At 39.0% G+C, this 15,086-nt stretch overlaps 1 protein-coding gene across 4 annotated transcripts in view; it reads right to left on the bottom strand.

The window, feature by feature from the left end:
- Positions 1-15,086, bottom strand: part of kuz (zinc-dependent metalloprotease kuz) — a 299,784-nt gene that overhangs the window by 19,925 nt on the left and 264,773 nt on the right. For all 4 annotated transcript variants that reach the window (XM_065223435.1, XM_065223447.1, XM_065223441.1 and 1 more), the window contains exon 6: positions 9,186-9,781. In XM_065223435.1, the coding sequence (XP_065079507.1) occupies positions 9,186-9,781 (596 nt within the window). The remainder of the gene's footprint in view (positions 1-9,185; positions 9,782-15,086) is intronic.

Raw genomic sequence — 15,086 nt, 5'->3', positions numbered from 1 at the left:
CTTAAATTCGGCCATTTTGCATCTTGTAAAATTTTCAAAATGGTGTCTTTGAAATTCAAAAATTTCATCGCCTATAACAATTAATTACGCAAAGTTCATACCCATCGGAAAAGGTCGATTCCAAAAATCCTTTTTATCACTATTTTGCCTGCACAGTTTTGTTTTCGCCAGCTCGACAATTTATTGCCGAAATTTTCACTGAGACGTCACTTTTGCTGAGATCTCGGTAAAATGTGTTTGCCCGAGTTTCCGACAAAAATGGCCGAGATTCGGCAAGCAAAATTAATTCTGCGAACTGCTCAGTATACCTAAGAATCCTGAGTAAAATGTGAAAGGAATCAAAAAAATACTGAGATGGATTCTTACATAATTTTGGAAGAAGAAGTTCTGAGCAGCATTCCATAATAAATCTGAGATGAAGTCCAAAGAAATTGTTAGATAAATTTGGAGAGATTTCTATGGAGAACAAAGGTAGTTCTAACTTTCTCAGGCAATTTAAGACGATTTCAAATGATTCCTAGAATTGTATGAAAATTGTTTGGAAAATGATTGATAAGGAGAATTCTACAAGAATTATAATGATACTCCAACAAGAAACATAATTTAATGAGTGTTTTGATGATAATCTCAAAGGAATAGTGTGGAAGCTTTATAAGAGAATTCCAATAGAATTCATTCCAAAAAATGGCTGTTAATTCGAAAGGAACTCCTAAAAATGCTCCAAGGGGTTTTTGAAGAAAATTTCGAAAGATTTCTACTAAGAGTGTTGACTAAAACAAAAATAAAAATTGGAGAAAAATTTCAAAGGAATCCAATATTCAGTAGGATTAAAAAAAAAGTTTTTAGAAGGGACAAGAAACTCCAAATAAAATTCTAATAATATTTCATGTTTCTGTTAGTTTTTGGGGTTTTCTGGTTAGTTTACGAAGAATTTCATGATAAATCAGAGCAGACACTCAAGTTAATTCTGGACTTCACGTCATGGGAATTGAGAATAAAATTGCATGGTAATTTTGATGTATTGAAAACAAAAAAATAAAACCCCGAAAAGGTTTAGTACACTATTCGTTTTTACATTTTTATTTTTTTTATTTTATTGGTGTGTTCTGACATGAAAATTTGTTCGCAAGAGACGCATTTCGCGCCAAATCGTATTCGGAGCTGGCAGCACTCTCTCAGATTTCAATGAAACTTTCTGGATGTGTGGACCTTGACTAAATATGCCACTTTGCATACTTAGTTTTTCCAAAATTTATCTAGACTAACATTTGAGAAGGGCCAAACTTTTTCTGCCGATTTTTTTCAAAAAAATATTATGGAAAAATGACAACTCCTACAAAAATGTGTTGTATGGATGACTTTTAGGAAATTGTCCAAGTTATCGAAAGAAAAAACTGTTTGATTTGGATGAAACTTTGCCTCAAGATAGATTTACTAAAAGGTCCCTGTGATGCCATTGGTGGCACTCTCAAGCGAATGGCAAAGAGAGCTAGTATTGCTCGAGATTATGGAAACACCATAACAACTCCTCGAGAATTATATAACTGGGCATTTGAACAAACAAATAAAAATATCACAAAACTACGTTTCGAGTACATATCCACTGAACAGTACATCGAAATGTCAGAAGAACTCGAAGAACTATATAACAGCACAAAGACAATATCTGGCACACAGAAATTCCACAGTTTTGTGCCTATAACTGGTGACAAAGTAGCGGCAAAAAGGTATTCTTATTCAGAACATGAACCAAAAATATTTAACTTGATTGGAAAAAGGAAAAAATAGCATGTATGAAAATAGGTTTAAAACATTGAAAATATATAAATAAATGATATATGAAAAAATCTTGTCTTTTTTCTCTCACATATTATCAAATTTTGCATCAGTAGTAAACAACAGAATAAGGGAATGATATTATTTGACAAGGTCTACATGTCCAAATAGTTTTATTGAACTCTGAGAGGGTGCTGCCAATTCCAAATACGATTTGGCGAGAAATGAATCATGAGCCCTTTTCATATGAAATTCTCGATTAATCAAAGTGAACTTAAGTGCTGATTAGACAAAATTGAATCGCAAATTGAGCTTCATTGGATTCTGAGATGATTTTGAGCTTCACTGGTTTAGTTTTGTGTGAAAATGGCAAATGAAAAAAAAAATCAGTTCAGACATGGAAAAGTTTTTGTAAGAAATACTTTTTTTCCTTAAAAGTACCCATTTTGCGATGTATGGACGGTTGGTAGTAAACATAATTACCTATCTTGAGGCAAAGTTTTTGGATGATCAAACATGGTAATTTTTTTTAAATCGACTTTAAATTTTAAAAATCGATTTTTTCAGTGTAGGTCTCAAATGAAATTTTGTTCCGATATTTGTTTTCGATAATTTGGTCAATTTCCTAAAAGTCATCCATACAACATATTTTTGATGGAGTTGTCAAATCGGCAGAAAAAGTTTGGCCCTTCTCAAATGTTAGTCTAGATAAATTTTGAAAAATTGAGTATGCAAAAGTGCTTATTTAGTCAAAGTCTACACATCCAGAAAATTTTATTGAAATCTGAGAGGGTGCTGCCAGCTTCGATTCGATTTGGCGCGAAATGCGTCAAGACAAAGTTTATTTATTATTCCTGGTTCTTTTCTCGAATTCTCGAGATTTTCCCGGTTTTTCCGATTTGCTGGCCACCCTGAGCTTATGAAATTAATTAAAAATTTGTGACGAACAAAAATCTTCATGATCGTAGATTTATAATAAACATAGAATTCAAATTTTCATCAATCTGAGGCTGAGAAAAATACTCAAAATTATGAATTTTAAAAATATCCAAGATCAGAGATTTTGCACTGAAAGATTTTCAGGGCTTTGGAACTTCGAAGAATATTCAAGATTCCAAAAACTGAAAGGTTTTGTTTAAAGAATCCTGCCGAGAATCACAATTTTAGGGGAGAACTTAAATGGAATTTATGTGTTTATTCCAAAGAAATGCTGAGGAGGATTTCTAAAAAGAACTTGGAAAATTCTAAAGGAGTTCAAAAAAGCATTTGAAGATAATTTTGAGATTAAATCCTAGAAGATACTCTTTCTGTGGAGAAGAGAGGAAATTCTGAATTGAATTCCTATGGAAGATTCAGAAAAGAATTCCGAGAAAAATATCAAAGGAGTCATATTTTGGAGATTGAGATTTATTAAAAAATTGAAAAAAATCATTTAAGAAAAGTTTCAAGAAAATACACAAGAGAAGTCCAAGATACTTCTAATGAAAATTCCGAATGATTATTATTTATTTATGTATTGTCTTTATTAAAAAGATTTTCAGTCGTGGGCTGATCCGTCTCTGAAAATTCCGAAGGATTTCTGAGGCTGGTTTTGATTTCAAAGAAAATTTTGAGAAGAGTTTCAAAGGAATTTAATTCTCATAAAAGGAATTTAAAGAAAATTCTTAGAATAGTTTGAAAGGAATTCCTTAGAGAATTTCCGGTTAATTAGAAAGAGATTTCCAAGGGATGTTTTTGGAAAGTTTAAGGAGAATTATGTGATATTCTGAAAATTTAATATTAATAGAAAATAAAATCACATATCAAATAATCCTGTACATCCATAAAAATTAAAAATACAACCTATAGTTAAGACGACCGTATGTTCGGTTTATTGCTTTTTCCCGGTTCTCCCATCGAAGTTCCGGTTTTCCGGTTACTTTTCAAATTCCCGGATATTTTCAGATTTCCCAGGTTTTCCCGGTTCACTGGCCACCCTGCTGTACGATGCTGGGTCATTAAAATGAAAATCATTAGGTCAAATGGCCAGTATGCAAAATTTCGGAAAATTATTGTTTTACACTTGCGAAGAACATTTGCTAGTCTAAAAACGAGAATAACCAGCAAATAATAGCAGGGCAAATAAATTGATTCCATATTGAACTAATTATTCCGTCTCATTTCAGGAAGAAGAAGAAGAAGAAGAAGAAGAAGAAGAAGAAGAAGAAGAAGAAGAAGTAGAAGAAGAAGAAGAAGAAGAAGAAGAAGAAGAAGAAGAAGAAGAAAACTACTAGAATGTATGTATCACTATCAGTCAGTCAAACAGATTGGTGTGAGCTTTTCAAAGAATGAAAAACAATGTGATTGTATATTTTGTTCATGGTGACAAAAATTACGAGAACAGTGAAACACGAACGAACTGCTCATTTATGTAAAAATGAAGGGAAAATTCTTAAGAATGGCACATTTTGATTTCTTACCAAATTACCAAAACCTAATTTTCGAAAATTCAGTTGGTACATAAAATGTCTTCACTACCGAAAAAAACCAAATCAGATAGATTGGCGTGAGAAAAGAACGAGCAGCCTTTGAAAGAAGGATAATAATGTGAAGGGATATTTTATTCGTGATACAAAAAATAACAAATCCAATAAAACTCGAAAAGCGCCGTCGGTGATGTAGTGGTAAGCGTGATTACCTCTCACCCCAGCAGGCCTGGGTTCAATCCCAGCCGGTGTCGCCGGGATGTTCTGAGGCACGACTTCCTTCGGAAGGGAAGAAAATCCGTTGGCCCCGCTTCATGTGTGGGCGTGGGAGCTGCCTCCCTGACGTCGGTTGCATTGGTGCTCAGCACGGAAAATAAATCAAGGAAAAAAACTCGAAAGAACTTCTCATGTCTGATAGATTTTTAGCCAAGGAAAAATACTTAAAAACCTTTAATTGCTTACCAAACTTGAATCTGTAAAATTTTAGGGGGATGTATGACTTTTTTTCCTATTTTGGAAAAACCACAAACCACAGTCCAAGATTTCTTAAAAAGTTTTCCCAGTCCGAATAGTCTAAAAAAATATATTCAACACTTAGAAACTTAGAAACACAAATGTGTAAAGGAAGCTTGTCAAAATTTATTTAAGACTGGGTAAGCTGGAAATCTTTCAGCCATTCGGCCTAATGACCATTCGGTCTAATGGCTGGACACACTGCTGTACACAGTTCGACAGTCACAGATGTTTTGACTGCCTACAGTCATGACAAGAGAGCGAGAGACGGCATTAATAATAGTTGCAGGTATAGAAGAATGACCAATGATTTTCTTTTCCTTGATTTGTTTTCCGTCTATCTAGTTTTCCGTGCTGAGTACCAATGCTACCGACGCACAGTGGGACGAATTCAAAAAAAGTGTCATGTCATGTCAATCAGGCTAAGGCCTTGTTGTCCTCTGCTGTCCGAAGAAGTCGTCTCCACTCTACTCGATCCATGGCCACAGTTCGCCAGCCTCGTAGTCTGCGAAGGGTCCGCAGGTCACCTTCTACTTGGTCGATCCACCTTGCCCGCTGCGCGCCTCTTCTTCTTGTTCCTGTTGGGTCGCTTTCTAGAACCATTTTCACTGGGTCGTCGTGCGGCATTCTTACGACGTGCCCAGCCCACCGTAGTCGCCCAATTTTTGCAATGTGGACGATGGATGGTTCTCCCAGCAGCTGGTGCAATTCGTGGTTCATTCGCCTCCTCCACGTTCCGTCATCCATCTGCACTCCACCGTAGATGGTACGCAACACCTTCCGTTCGAAAACACCAAGGGCGCGTTGGTCCTCCACGAGCATAGTCCAGGTCTCGTGGCCGTAAAGGACCACCGGTCTAATCAGCGTCTTGTAGACAGTCAACTTCGTGCGGCGGCGAATTTTATTCGACCGGAGCGTCCTCCGGAGTCCAAAGTAGGCACGATTCCCTGCCATAATGCGTCTTTGAATTTCTCTGCTGGTATCATTTTCGGCGGTCACCAGTGAGCCCAAATACACGAACTCATCGACCACCTCGATTTCGTCACCGTCAATCTGAACTCGGGGTGGGAGGCTAACATTGTATTCCCTAGAACCTCTTGCTTTCATATATTTTGTCTTTGATGCGTTGATGGCAAGTCCAATCCGTCTAGCTTCAGCCTTCAGTCTGATGTACGTTTCCGCCATCATCTCAAAGTTCCGTGCCATAATGTCAATGTCATCGGCGAAACCAAGGAGCTGGATGGACTTCCTGAATATCGTGCCACTCGTGTCTATCCCAGCTCTTCTGATCACACCTTCTAACGCGATGTTGAACAGCAGACACGAAAGTCCATCACCCTGCCGTAACCCCCTTCGAGATTCAAAGGGACTCGAGAGTGTCCCCGATACTCGAACAACGCACGTCACTCGATCCATCGTCGCCTTGACCAATCGCGTCAGTTTATCCGGAAATCCGTACTCGTGCATAATCTGCCATAGCTGATCTCGATCGATTGTGTCGTATGCGGATTTGAAATCGATGAACAAATGATGTGTGGGCACGTTGTATTCGCGGCATTTCTGCAGAACCTGCCGAATCGCGAAAATTTGGTCCGTGGTAGCGCGGGCACCCATGAATCCCGCCTAGTATTGCCCCACGAACTCTCTTGCATATGGTGACAGACGGCGGCATAGAATTTGGGAGAGTACCTTGTAGGCGGCGCTCAGCAGTGTGATCGCGCGGTAGTTGCAGCAATCCAACTTGTCGCCCTTTTTGTAGATTGGGCATACGACACCTTCCATCCACTCCTCCGGTAATATCTCCTCCTCCCAAATCTTGGCAATTACCCAGTGCAGCGCTCTAGCCAGTGCTTCACCACCGTATTTCAATAGCTCACTTGGTAGTTGATCTACACCAGTTGCTTTGTTGTTCTTCAGCCGACCGATCTCCTCCTCAACTTCTTGAAGATCAGGGGCCGGTAGCCTGTCGTCTTCTGCGCGTGCTCCAAGGTCTGTTGCCGTGCCACCTTCGTTTTCTGCTGCTTCACCGTTGAGGTGCTCGTCATAGTACTGCTTCCACCTCTTAATCACCTCACACTCGTTCGTGAGAAGGTTACCGTCCAAGTCCTTGCACATATCGGCTTCCGGCACGTAGCCTTTGCGCGAACTATTTAGCTTCTCGTAGAACTTCCGTGTGTCGTTTACGCGGTACAGATTTTCCATCGCCTCGCGATCTCGATCTTCCTGCTGACGCTTCTTCCTTCGGAAAACCGAGTTTTGTCTGTTCCGCGCTTGTCTGTATCGCTCCACATTCAATCTCGTGCGGTGTTGCAGCATTCTCGCCCGTGCTGCATTCTTCTCCTCTACTAACAGTTTGCATTCGCCGTCAAACCAGTCATTTCTTCGGTCCGGGATTGCAGTACCTAGTGCCGCTACAGCAGTACTACCTATGGCTGAACGGATGTCCCTCCAGCCATCTTCAAGAGAAGCTGCGCCAAGCTGCTCTTCCGTGGGTAGTGCAACTTCCAGCTGCTGCGCGTAGTCCTGGGCAACTCCGGTGTCCCGTAGTTGCTCAATGTTGGGTCGTGGCGTTCGACTTCGACGTGTGTTATGCACCGTCGAGAGTTTTGAGCGCATGCATACTGCAACTAGGTAGTGGTCCGAATCTATGTTCGCACTGCGGTACGTGCGGACGTTGATAATGTCGGAGAAGAATTTCCCGTCGATTAGAACGTGATCGATTTGGTTTTCTGTGTGTTGGTCAGGTGATCTCCAGGTGGCTTTGTGGATATCCTTGCGGGGGAAAAAGGTACTTCGAACTACCATACCCCGGGAGGCTGCAAAGTTCACGCATCGTTGGCCGTTGTCGTTCAATACGGCATGCAGGCTGTTTGGCCCGATTGCCGGTCTATACATTGCCAAAAAAAGTGGGACATGGCTATTTGCGACGAAACTATTGAGTATAGCTTTTTGTTGTCTTCTAGAATGTTTCTTTATTTTTCAAGTACTTTATTTAAGGAGTGCAAATTTTTGGTTAAGGAGGGTATACACTCAGATAAAAAAAATAACTTTTTTAGGTCTAGTTAAATTTGATGAACACCTATGGAAACATTGAAGATGAAGTCTTTTTAAGAAACTTTGTTCAAGGTGTAAACTTTCTATCTCTCAAGTGGACGAAGTTATAGGGTGAAAATGGACTACACACGGTAGTACCCCCTTAAAAAACGTTTTTTCCCCATAATTTTTTTTCTTTGAATTTTCTCGTTTATTAAATATTCTACAAAGTTGTAAGTGCTTAGAAAATACACATTTTTGCAGAAGACAGTAAATCGCTATCTCTTTGTGGAAATAATTAACGCCAGTTTTAACATTTTTTACACTATCTTTAAGATGGTGTACCTTGCAGGTTAGCAGGTATTAGCAGCTTATGACAACATCATTTTATTCAGCAACTTATACCCTACTGTTTCATATACAATTCATAGGGGGATCCAAGGGGATGCTTAATAAATTTTCAAAAAATGTACATCAATGTTTTGTTACGTTTTGCTGTTTTCATGAAGATTTTTCCAAGTATGTACATATATGAAGGCAAAAAACGTGTTACTTACTGTTAATTATAACAAAAGAAATCATTATGGTGAACATTTGCACCTGCTTAATTTCCGTTTACTTTTGATAGCTAGAGTAACTTTGATTCCAAATCATTCCCATTCGTCATCTAGATGGTTTCACCAGAAAATTGCAATGGTTTTTTTTAAGAAGATTCCCCAAATACTTCCAGAGCTTTGCTTGGAGCTCCTTGAGAATTTGGGACTTTCTTTGAACACATTCTTTAATTTTAAAATTTCAATCGCGTATTTCTACTAGCGTTGATGCCTCCTCCTCCCTAAAGTGTCTACGTGTTTTATCAATCCCATACCTATATCATTCCTCTACAAATCTCCTGTTAAATCATCCCTCTTTTCGAATGATGGATTCTGTTTCCGCAAGTTTGAGCAGCAACAAAGTATGTTTGCTGGAAGAACCTGGAAAATCCGAGGCCGCTCAACCACAGACAACTAACTCAACGCGACCTAGCAAGACCCGTCAGGATAGATTAGTTCCATTCATTTGCTCATCCCCTTTCGCTCGACGTGTGACAGGGCGATGGGAAATTTTACAATAGCGCGCTGCTGCTGCTGCTGCTGCTGCCTGTCTGCTTCGGGATATCTCGAAAGAAGATGGATTTCACGTTACTTCAGTTGCGATTTGTTACTATGTCAGAAAGCCGATTGACGGCGAAGTTCGAGTTCGGGAGATTTGGGGGAATCCATGCAAAGCCTGACAGCGCTCCATTGATCCCCGTGGAAACTGCGCGCGTATTAAAAAATTTAAACTGAAATCGAGCCTTTCCACATCCGGAGGAAGTATCAGGATACATCCTGAATCTATGCAAACATAAATACTCACATCAGCGATGCTGTCCCGGATGTGACGCCAGATCAGTGGATCCGTCTGGATGTACAGCGAGCAGGTGTTTTTGTTCTCCTCTTTGGGTCGGGTGGCCCGTCGGACTCGCTCGTGGGACCGCTTGTGCCAGTCCCGGTCGTCTGGATGTTCCCCCGCCGCCATCCAGTTGGCCGCTTTCGAGTACTTTTCGTGGGGAAATTTAAACTCGTACCCGGTCTCGATCCGATTGCCGCTTCCACTGGCTTTGTTATAATTAGTATTCACATTATCTTTAGAACTATTTTTACGATAATTATTATTATAGTTGTGGCTGGTGCGGCTACCGCTGCTACCGTTAACGTTATTATAGTTTGGCTGAGTTGATGATTTTTGGAATAAATTTCCCTCTAAATTATTCACATTATTATCTCCACTGCCGGCGGTTTGCCGCTTGGTCGCTGGGGCTTCGGTGCTGGCATGGTTGTCCACTGCACCATCATCAGCATCATCATCATCATTGGAGCTATCAACGACAGCATCGTTCTCCTGCGCGGAGTTTTGAATGCGGTCCATCCAAGCGGACACCTCCTCGTTGATACCACATCCGGAGGGATGGCCTGCAATGCACGAGAACAGAGGGGTTAGAAAAATTGAATTTGAAAAATACACCGGATCGGGTCTGGGACAAATGTTTATTGAATTGGATCCGGGAATGCATTTATAATCAAGGCGAGGCGAGTGTGATTTGGCACCTTCTAAAGAGTGCGGCACAATGGGAACGATGGGGTTTTACAGCCCCGAGCCAGCATGCAGGACATTCTTCGAAGCTCAACGTAACATTATTAACTGTTTTTGTTCCTCAAAAAATTCCACGTCCACATCATTTATTAGAAATATTTTTAGAACATTGTAAAACGTCGATCCCACATCCCACAATGAACACCGAATTCGGGCCAATCCCTAACCAACCGCTCAAAAATCCTTCAAATCAATATCATGACATTCATGCATAAATTCAAATCGTTCAGGCCGATTCCGCCTATCCACCCATATAAGCACATGAACTCTAACCTGGGCCCCGATTGGAAATGCAACTAGGCGAAGCGATGCGGTCACACACCGACCAAGCTACCGACAGACGGACGACCTGTATCCATTCGCGAAGAACAAATTCGGGGGAAGCACCTAGCTCGCAGTGATCGAACGTACGTACAAACCTAGTGCGCTGCGGTTTGACACAAATGCATATTTGATTGAATATTAAAACTGCACTTGCAATACACATTTTTTTTTGTTGCCGTCCGATGGAAACTCAAAATTGATTATTTTACTTGTGCGGGAAATTCAAACTCAATTGCCGCTACCAGTTGCAGGGGTTCAAGACTTCAAGAGTCCTTGAACGAAATGGGTTGTAGGTTGTAAACAGTGAAAGGATTGAGTAATCATCTGTCTAACTACCACACCGAACGATTTCGATCAGATGATGGATGGGTGGACAAGCATTCAATCAGCGAAGCCCGACACGACAATAAGATGGTAATTGAAGAACGGTAATAGCTTGTAGGGGGCTATTGGCTACTGACGAGTGAACATTGAGAGAGAGAGAGAGAGAGAAGTGCATTCAAGGGGAACAATGACAACGACGGACGCGGTAATGACGAGAGAGCGATTAAGTTTGAGGTAGGTGCTTAATCGTGGGCATCATTGCCTTGAGTTTAATTAGTAAATTACGGTGATGATTTGACGGTGTTCAGTTACTTGCAGAACCACGCGTTGCATTGATATGAAATTGTGTGCGAAGTGAAGGTTGAGGTCTGCTGTGAGCGCAATGAGGTTTGCAGGCAATATTAGCCGAATTTGTGGAGAATAGACCACGGTAGGAGGGTGGTGGTTTTTTTTCGAGTTGAGATTTTCTCAATTTGCAAACGTACCTCAAATAAAATTTGTGCATGTGCTCGAAAAGAACTCCTAAATTAAGAGTTGAGAATAGACATAAGTTACTTTCAATGTTTTGATTTTTTGATCTCAGAGTTTGTTTATTAATTTTCATTCCCGACACATAATAATATTCAAGACATTGACAATATTTGACCATCTGGGAATGTTTAAGCTCATGAGATTTTTTTTTTTTTATTTATCCTCTTTTGGATATATATGTTGCTGGTCTATTCGAAATTATGTAAATTGAAAACTTAAACAATAATTATAATCAATGATTGATGTCAAGCTCAAATGCACCAATCCAATAATCGGATAAGGAATCGAATCAGCATATAAAGCAGTTCAATTCCATATTTTACCGCAAATGTAATTTTATTTTTCTTTATTTTTTTCCAAATTCAGAATAAATTACATTTCATTTTAACCTAGATGCTCCAGTTACTACAGTAACTTACCAGCCTTAATTGTTATGATATATATCTAAGTGTTTTTACATTTTTCCTGCCTTGGCAATTCAGTATTTTAAACAGGTTTTTTAAACCTACATGTATAACAATTCAAATCTTAAAACTAAAAAGTAAAACCAAATCTTATTAATCGTTGCAATTGAAGATTGCAACGATTTTTGCCTGAAATTACTAATAATTTTGTTGGACATTTGTTCTAAAGTCTCAACATTCGAAATTCTATGTACTTCGGTACTACTGTACCAGGGAGGCAACTTCAAAATCATCTTCAGAACTTTGTTCTGAATCCTTTGAAGTGCTTTTTTCCTGGTAGTGCTACAACTAGACCATATTGGCACAGCGTAAAGCATGGCCGGTCTAAACACTTGTTTAAAGATTAGAAGTTTATTCGTCAGGCAAAGTTTGGATTTCCTGTTTATAAGAGGATACAAACATTTTATATATTTGTTACATTTAGCTTGAATGCCCTCAATGTGCTCTTTAAAAGTTTTTGGTCAAGTACTAATCCAAGATATTTCATTTGGTTTGACCAGGAAATTGGAACTCCGTTGATAGTGACTATGTGACTACTACTAGGTTTCAAAAACGAAGTTCTAGGCTTATGTGGAAATATTATAAGTTGAGTTTTGGAAGCGTTGGGAGAAATCTTCCATTTTTATAAATAAGAAGAGAAAATATCTAAACTTTTCTGCAGTCTGCTGCAAATAACACGAAGACTTCTGCCTTTAGCGGAAATGCCTGCGTCATCAGCGAACAAAGATTTGTGGCAACCCTGAGGCAAATCAGGGAGGTCCGACGTGAAAATGTTATACAATATAGGCCCAAGAATGCTACCCTGAGGAACTCCTGCTCTAACAGGTAGTCGATTAGATTTGGAATTTTGGTAATTTACCTGCAGAGTTCTGTCAGTTAAATAATGTTGAACTAATTTCATAATATAAAGTGGAAAATTAAACTTTTTCAATTTAGCAATCAAACCTTCATGCCAAACACTGTCGAATGCTTTTTCTATGTCTAGAAGAGCAACTTCAGATTTGTTTGAACGAATTAAATTGGTAACTCTTAAGAGTTGATGAGAAGTTGAATGCCCATGGCGAAATCCAAACTGCTCATCTGCGAAAATTGAGTTCGTATTGATGTGAAGCATCATTCTATTCAAAATTATCTTTTCAAAAAGTTTACTTATTGAAGAAAGCAAACTTGTTGGACGGTAGCTAGAAGCTTCAGCTAGATTTTTATCCGGCTTCAAAATTGTAACAACTTTTGCATTTTTCCATTTATCAGGAAAGTATGCCAAATGGAAACATCTGTTAAATAATTTTACCAAGAAAGACAAGGTACTCTCTGGGAGTTTTTTTTTATGAGGATATAGAATATTCCATCATCACCTGGAGCTTCATATTTTGAAACTTTTTAGTCATAGACCTTACTTCGTCCAAATCAGTCCCCCAGGAATCATCAAAAATATTTTCCCGAGAGAAAATATTCAGAAAATCCCGAGCAACCTGATTCTCAATAGGACTAGTAAGACCCAAACTGAAATTATGGGAACTCTCGAATTGCTTAGCAAGTTTCTGAGCTTTTTCCAAATTTGTGATCAAAATTTTACCACCTTCTTTAAGCGCTGGAATAGGCTTTTGAGGTTTTTTTTTTCGTGAGTTTCCAAAAGGGTTTGGAACTTGGGTCTTATTTAGAAACATTATTTTCAAAAGTGGTGTTCCTCAGGGCAGAGAATCGCTTTTTAATTTGTTTTTGCAAATCCCGCCAGATAACTTTCATGGCAGGTTCACGTGTTTTTTGATATTGTCTCCTACGGACATTTTTCAGACGGATTAAGAGTTGAAGATCGTCGTCTATTTTAATTGAATCGAATTTAACCTCGCATTTTGGAACTGACGCAGCTCTTGCTTCAACTATAGAAGTAGTCAGAGATTCAAGAGCATAATTAATTTCATCTTTGGTTTGCAAAGGAATGTTTGGATTGAAGTTATATTCCATAAATGTTCGATATTGCTCCCAATTAGCTTTATGGTAATTGAAAGTAGCACTGTTGGAATTACAAATTATTTCTAAGGAAATTTCAAAAGCTACTGGAAGGTAATCAGAACCGAAGTCAGCATGGATAACCAATTGGCTACAAAGTTGACATGAATCAGTTAAGACCAAATCAATAGTAGAGGGATTTCTTGCTGAAGAAAAGCATGTTGGACTATTTGGATATTGAATAGAGTAATAACCTGCAGAACGATTATCAAACAGAATATTACCATTGGAATTGCTTTGAGCATTATTCCATGAGCGGTGTTTTGCATTAAAATCACCAATAATGAAGAATAATAAGTTTCTGAAGGTCACCCTTGAGAAAATTCTTTTGCTGGCCTACGCATTGGAATGGCATATAAGCAGCTATAAACGTAAGTTGTCCAAATTTTGTTTCAACAGAAACTCCCAAAGTTTCAAAAAAGGTTTAAGGAACGTTTCAGTTATAACGGCAAGATGCACGTTATGAACTCTCAAAAAGATAGCTCGTCTTCATTATCTTTAAGAGATCGAGCATTCCAATTTAAAAATTTTAATTCTTTAAAATCCATTACTGAATTTTAAAGTCATGACAATATTGTTTGCAAATTTGACTCCAGTTTGAATGGCATCAAACATGGAGTTAGATTTAAGCATATTAGAAATCATGTCAATCAATGATTTCTGTAAAAATTCCATTTTGGGGGCTGTAATACTTCCTAAGTCAAAATTGTCAAAATTTCCGTTAGTACGTTGGTTAGTATTTTGATTTCTAACCACTGCAATAGCAGCATAGGTAGCTCCATTAACTCGCTGAACATTGTTAGCAGCGAGGGGAGTAGGTACAGATGAAAAATTTGAAGCAGGGGTGATATTTGTACCTACGGGTACGAATGTAGAATTTGTTCCTCGCTGACCGTTGTTAACAGCAGAGGAATTTGTACCTGGTCGAAAACGTGGAGCGTTTCCTACCTGTCGCTTGGAACGAGATTGTACGATCGCTTTGCGAGTCTTACATTCTCAAAAATTGGATTTGTGATTTTCACCACAATTTGAACATTTAAATTTCTTAGGATCTTCCTTCACAGGACAGTCGTCCTTTGCGTGAGAGGAATCACCACAATTCATGCATTTAGCTGGCATGTAGCAATGTTTAGTTCCGCGACCCCATCCCTGGCACTTACGGCACTGAGTGAGGTTTTGGAAATTTCCTCCAGTCTTCCTGAAGTGTTCCCACTTCACTCGGACATGGAGCATAAGGCTAGCTTTTTCTAAGGCCTTAAGGTTGTTTAGTTCACTAGACTTGAAGTGAACTAAATAAAAATCATTAGAAATCCCGTTGCGCGAATCGCCAGGACGGGATTTCATTTTCATTTTGATTACTTGGAGTGGCACAACTCCAAGTAATTTTGCCAGTTCATCTTTGATCTGATCCAGGGATTCACCACTGGGCAATCCTTTCATGACAACCTTGAACACACGTTCAGTTTTGGTG

This window comes from Ochlerotatus camptorhynchus, unplaced genomic scaffold (assembly GCF_037179485.1).
Source record: "Ochlerotatus camptorhynchus isolate MF236.1 unplaced genomic scaffold, CSIRO-AGI_Acam_v1.1 ptg000017l, whole genome shotgun sequence".
Taxonomy (NCBI): domain Eukaryota; kingdom Metazoa; phylum Arthropoda; class Insecta; order Diptera; family Culicidae; genus Ochlerotatus; species Ochlerotatus camptorhynchus.
Note: the sequence above shows the minus strand (reverse complement) of the source record. Positions and strands in the feature narration are given on the sequence as shown.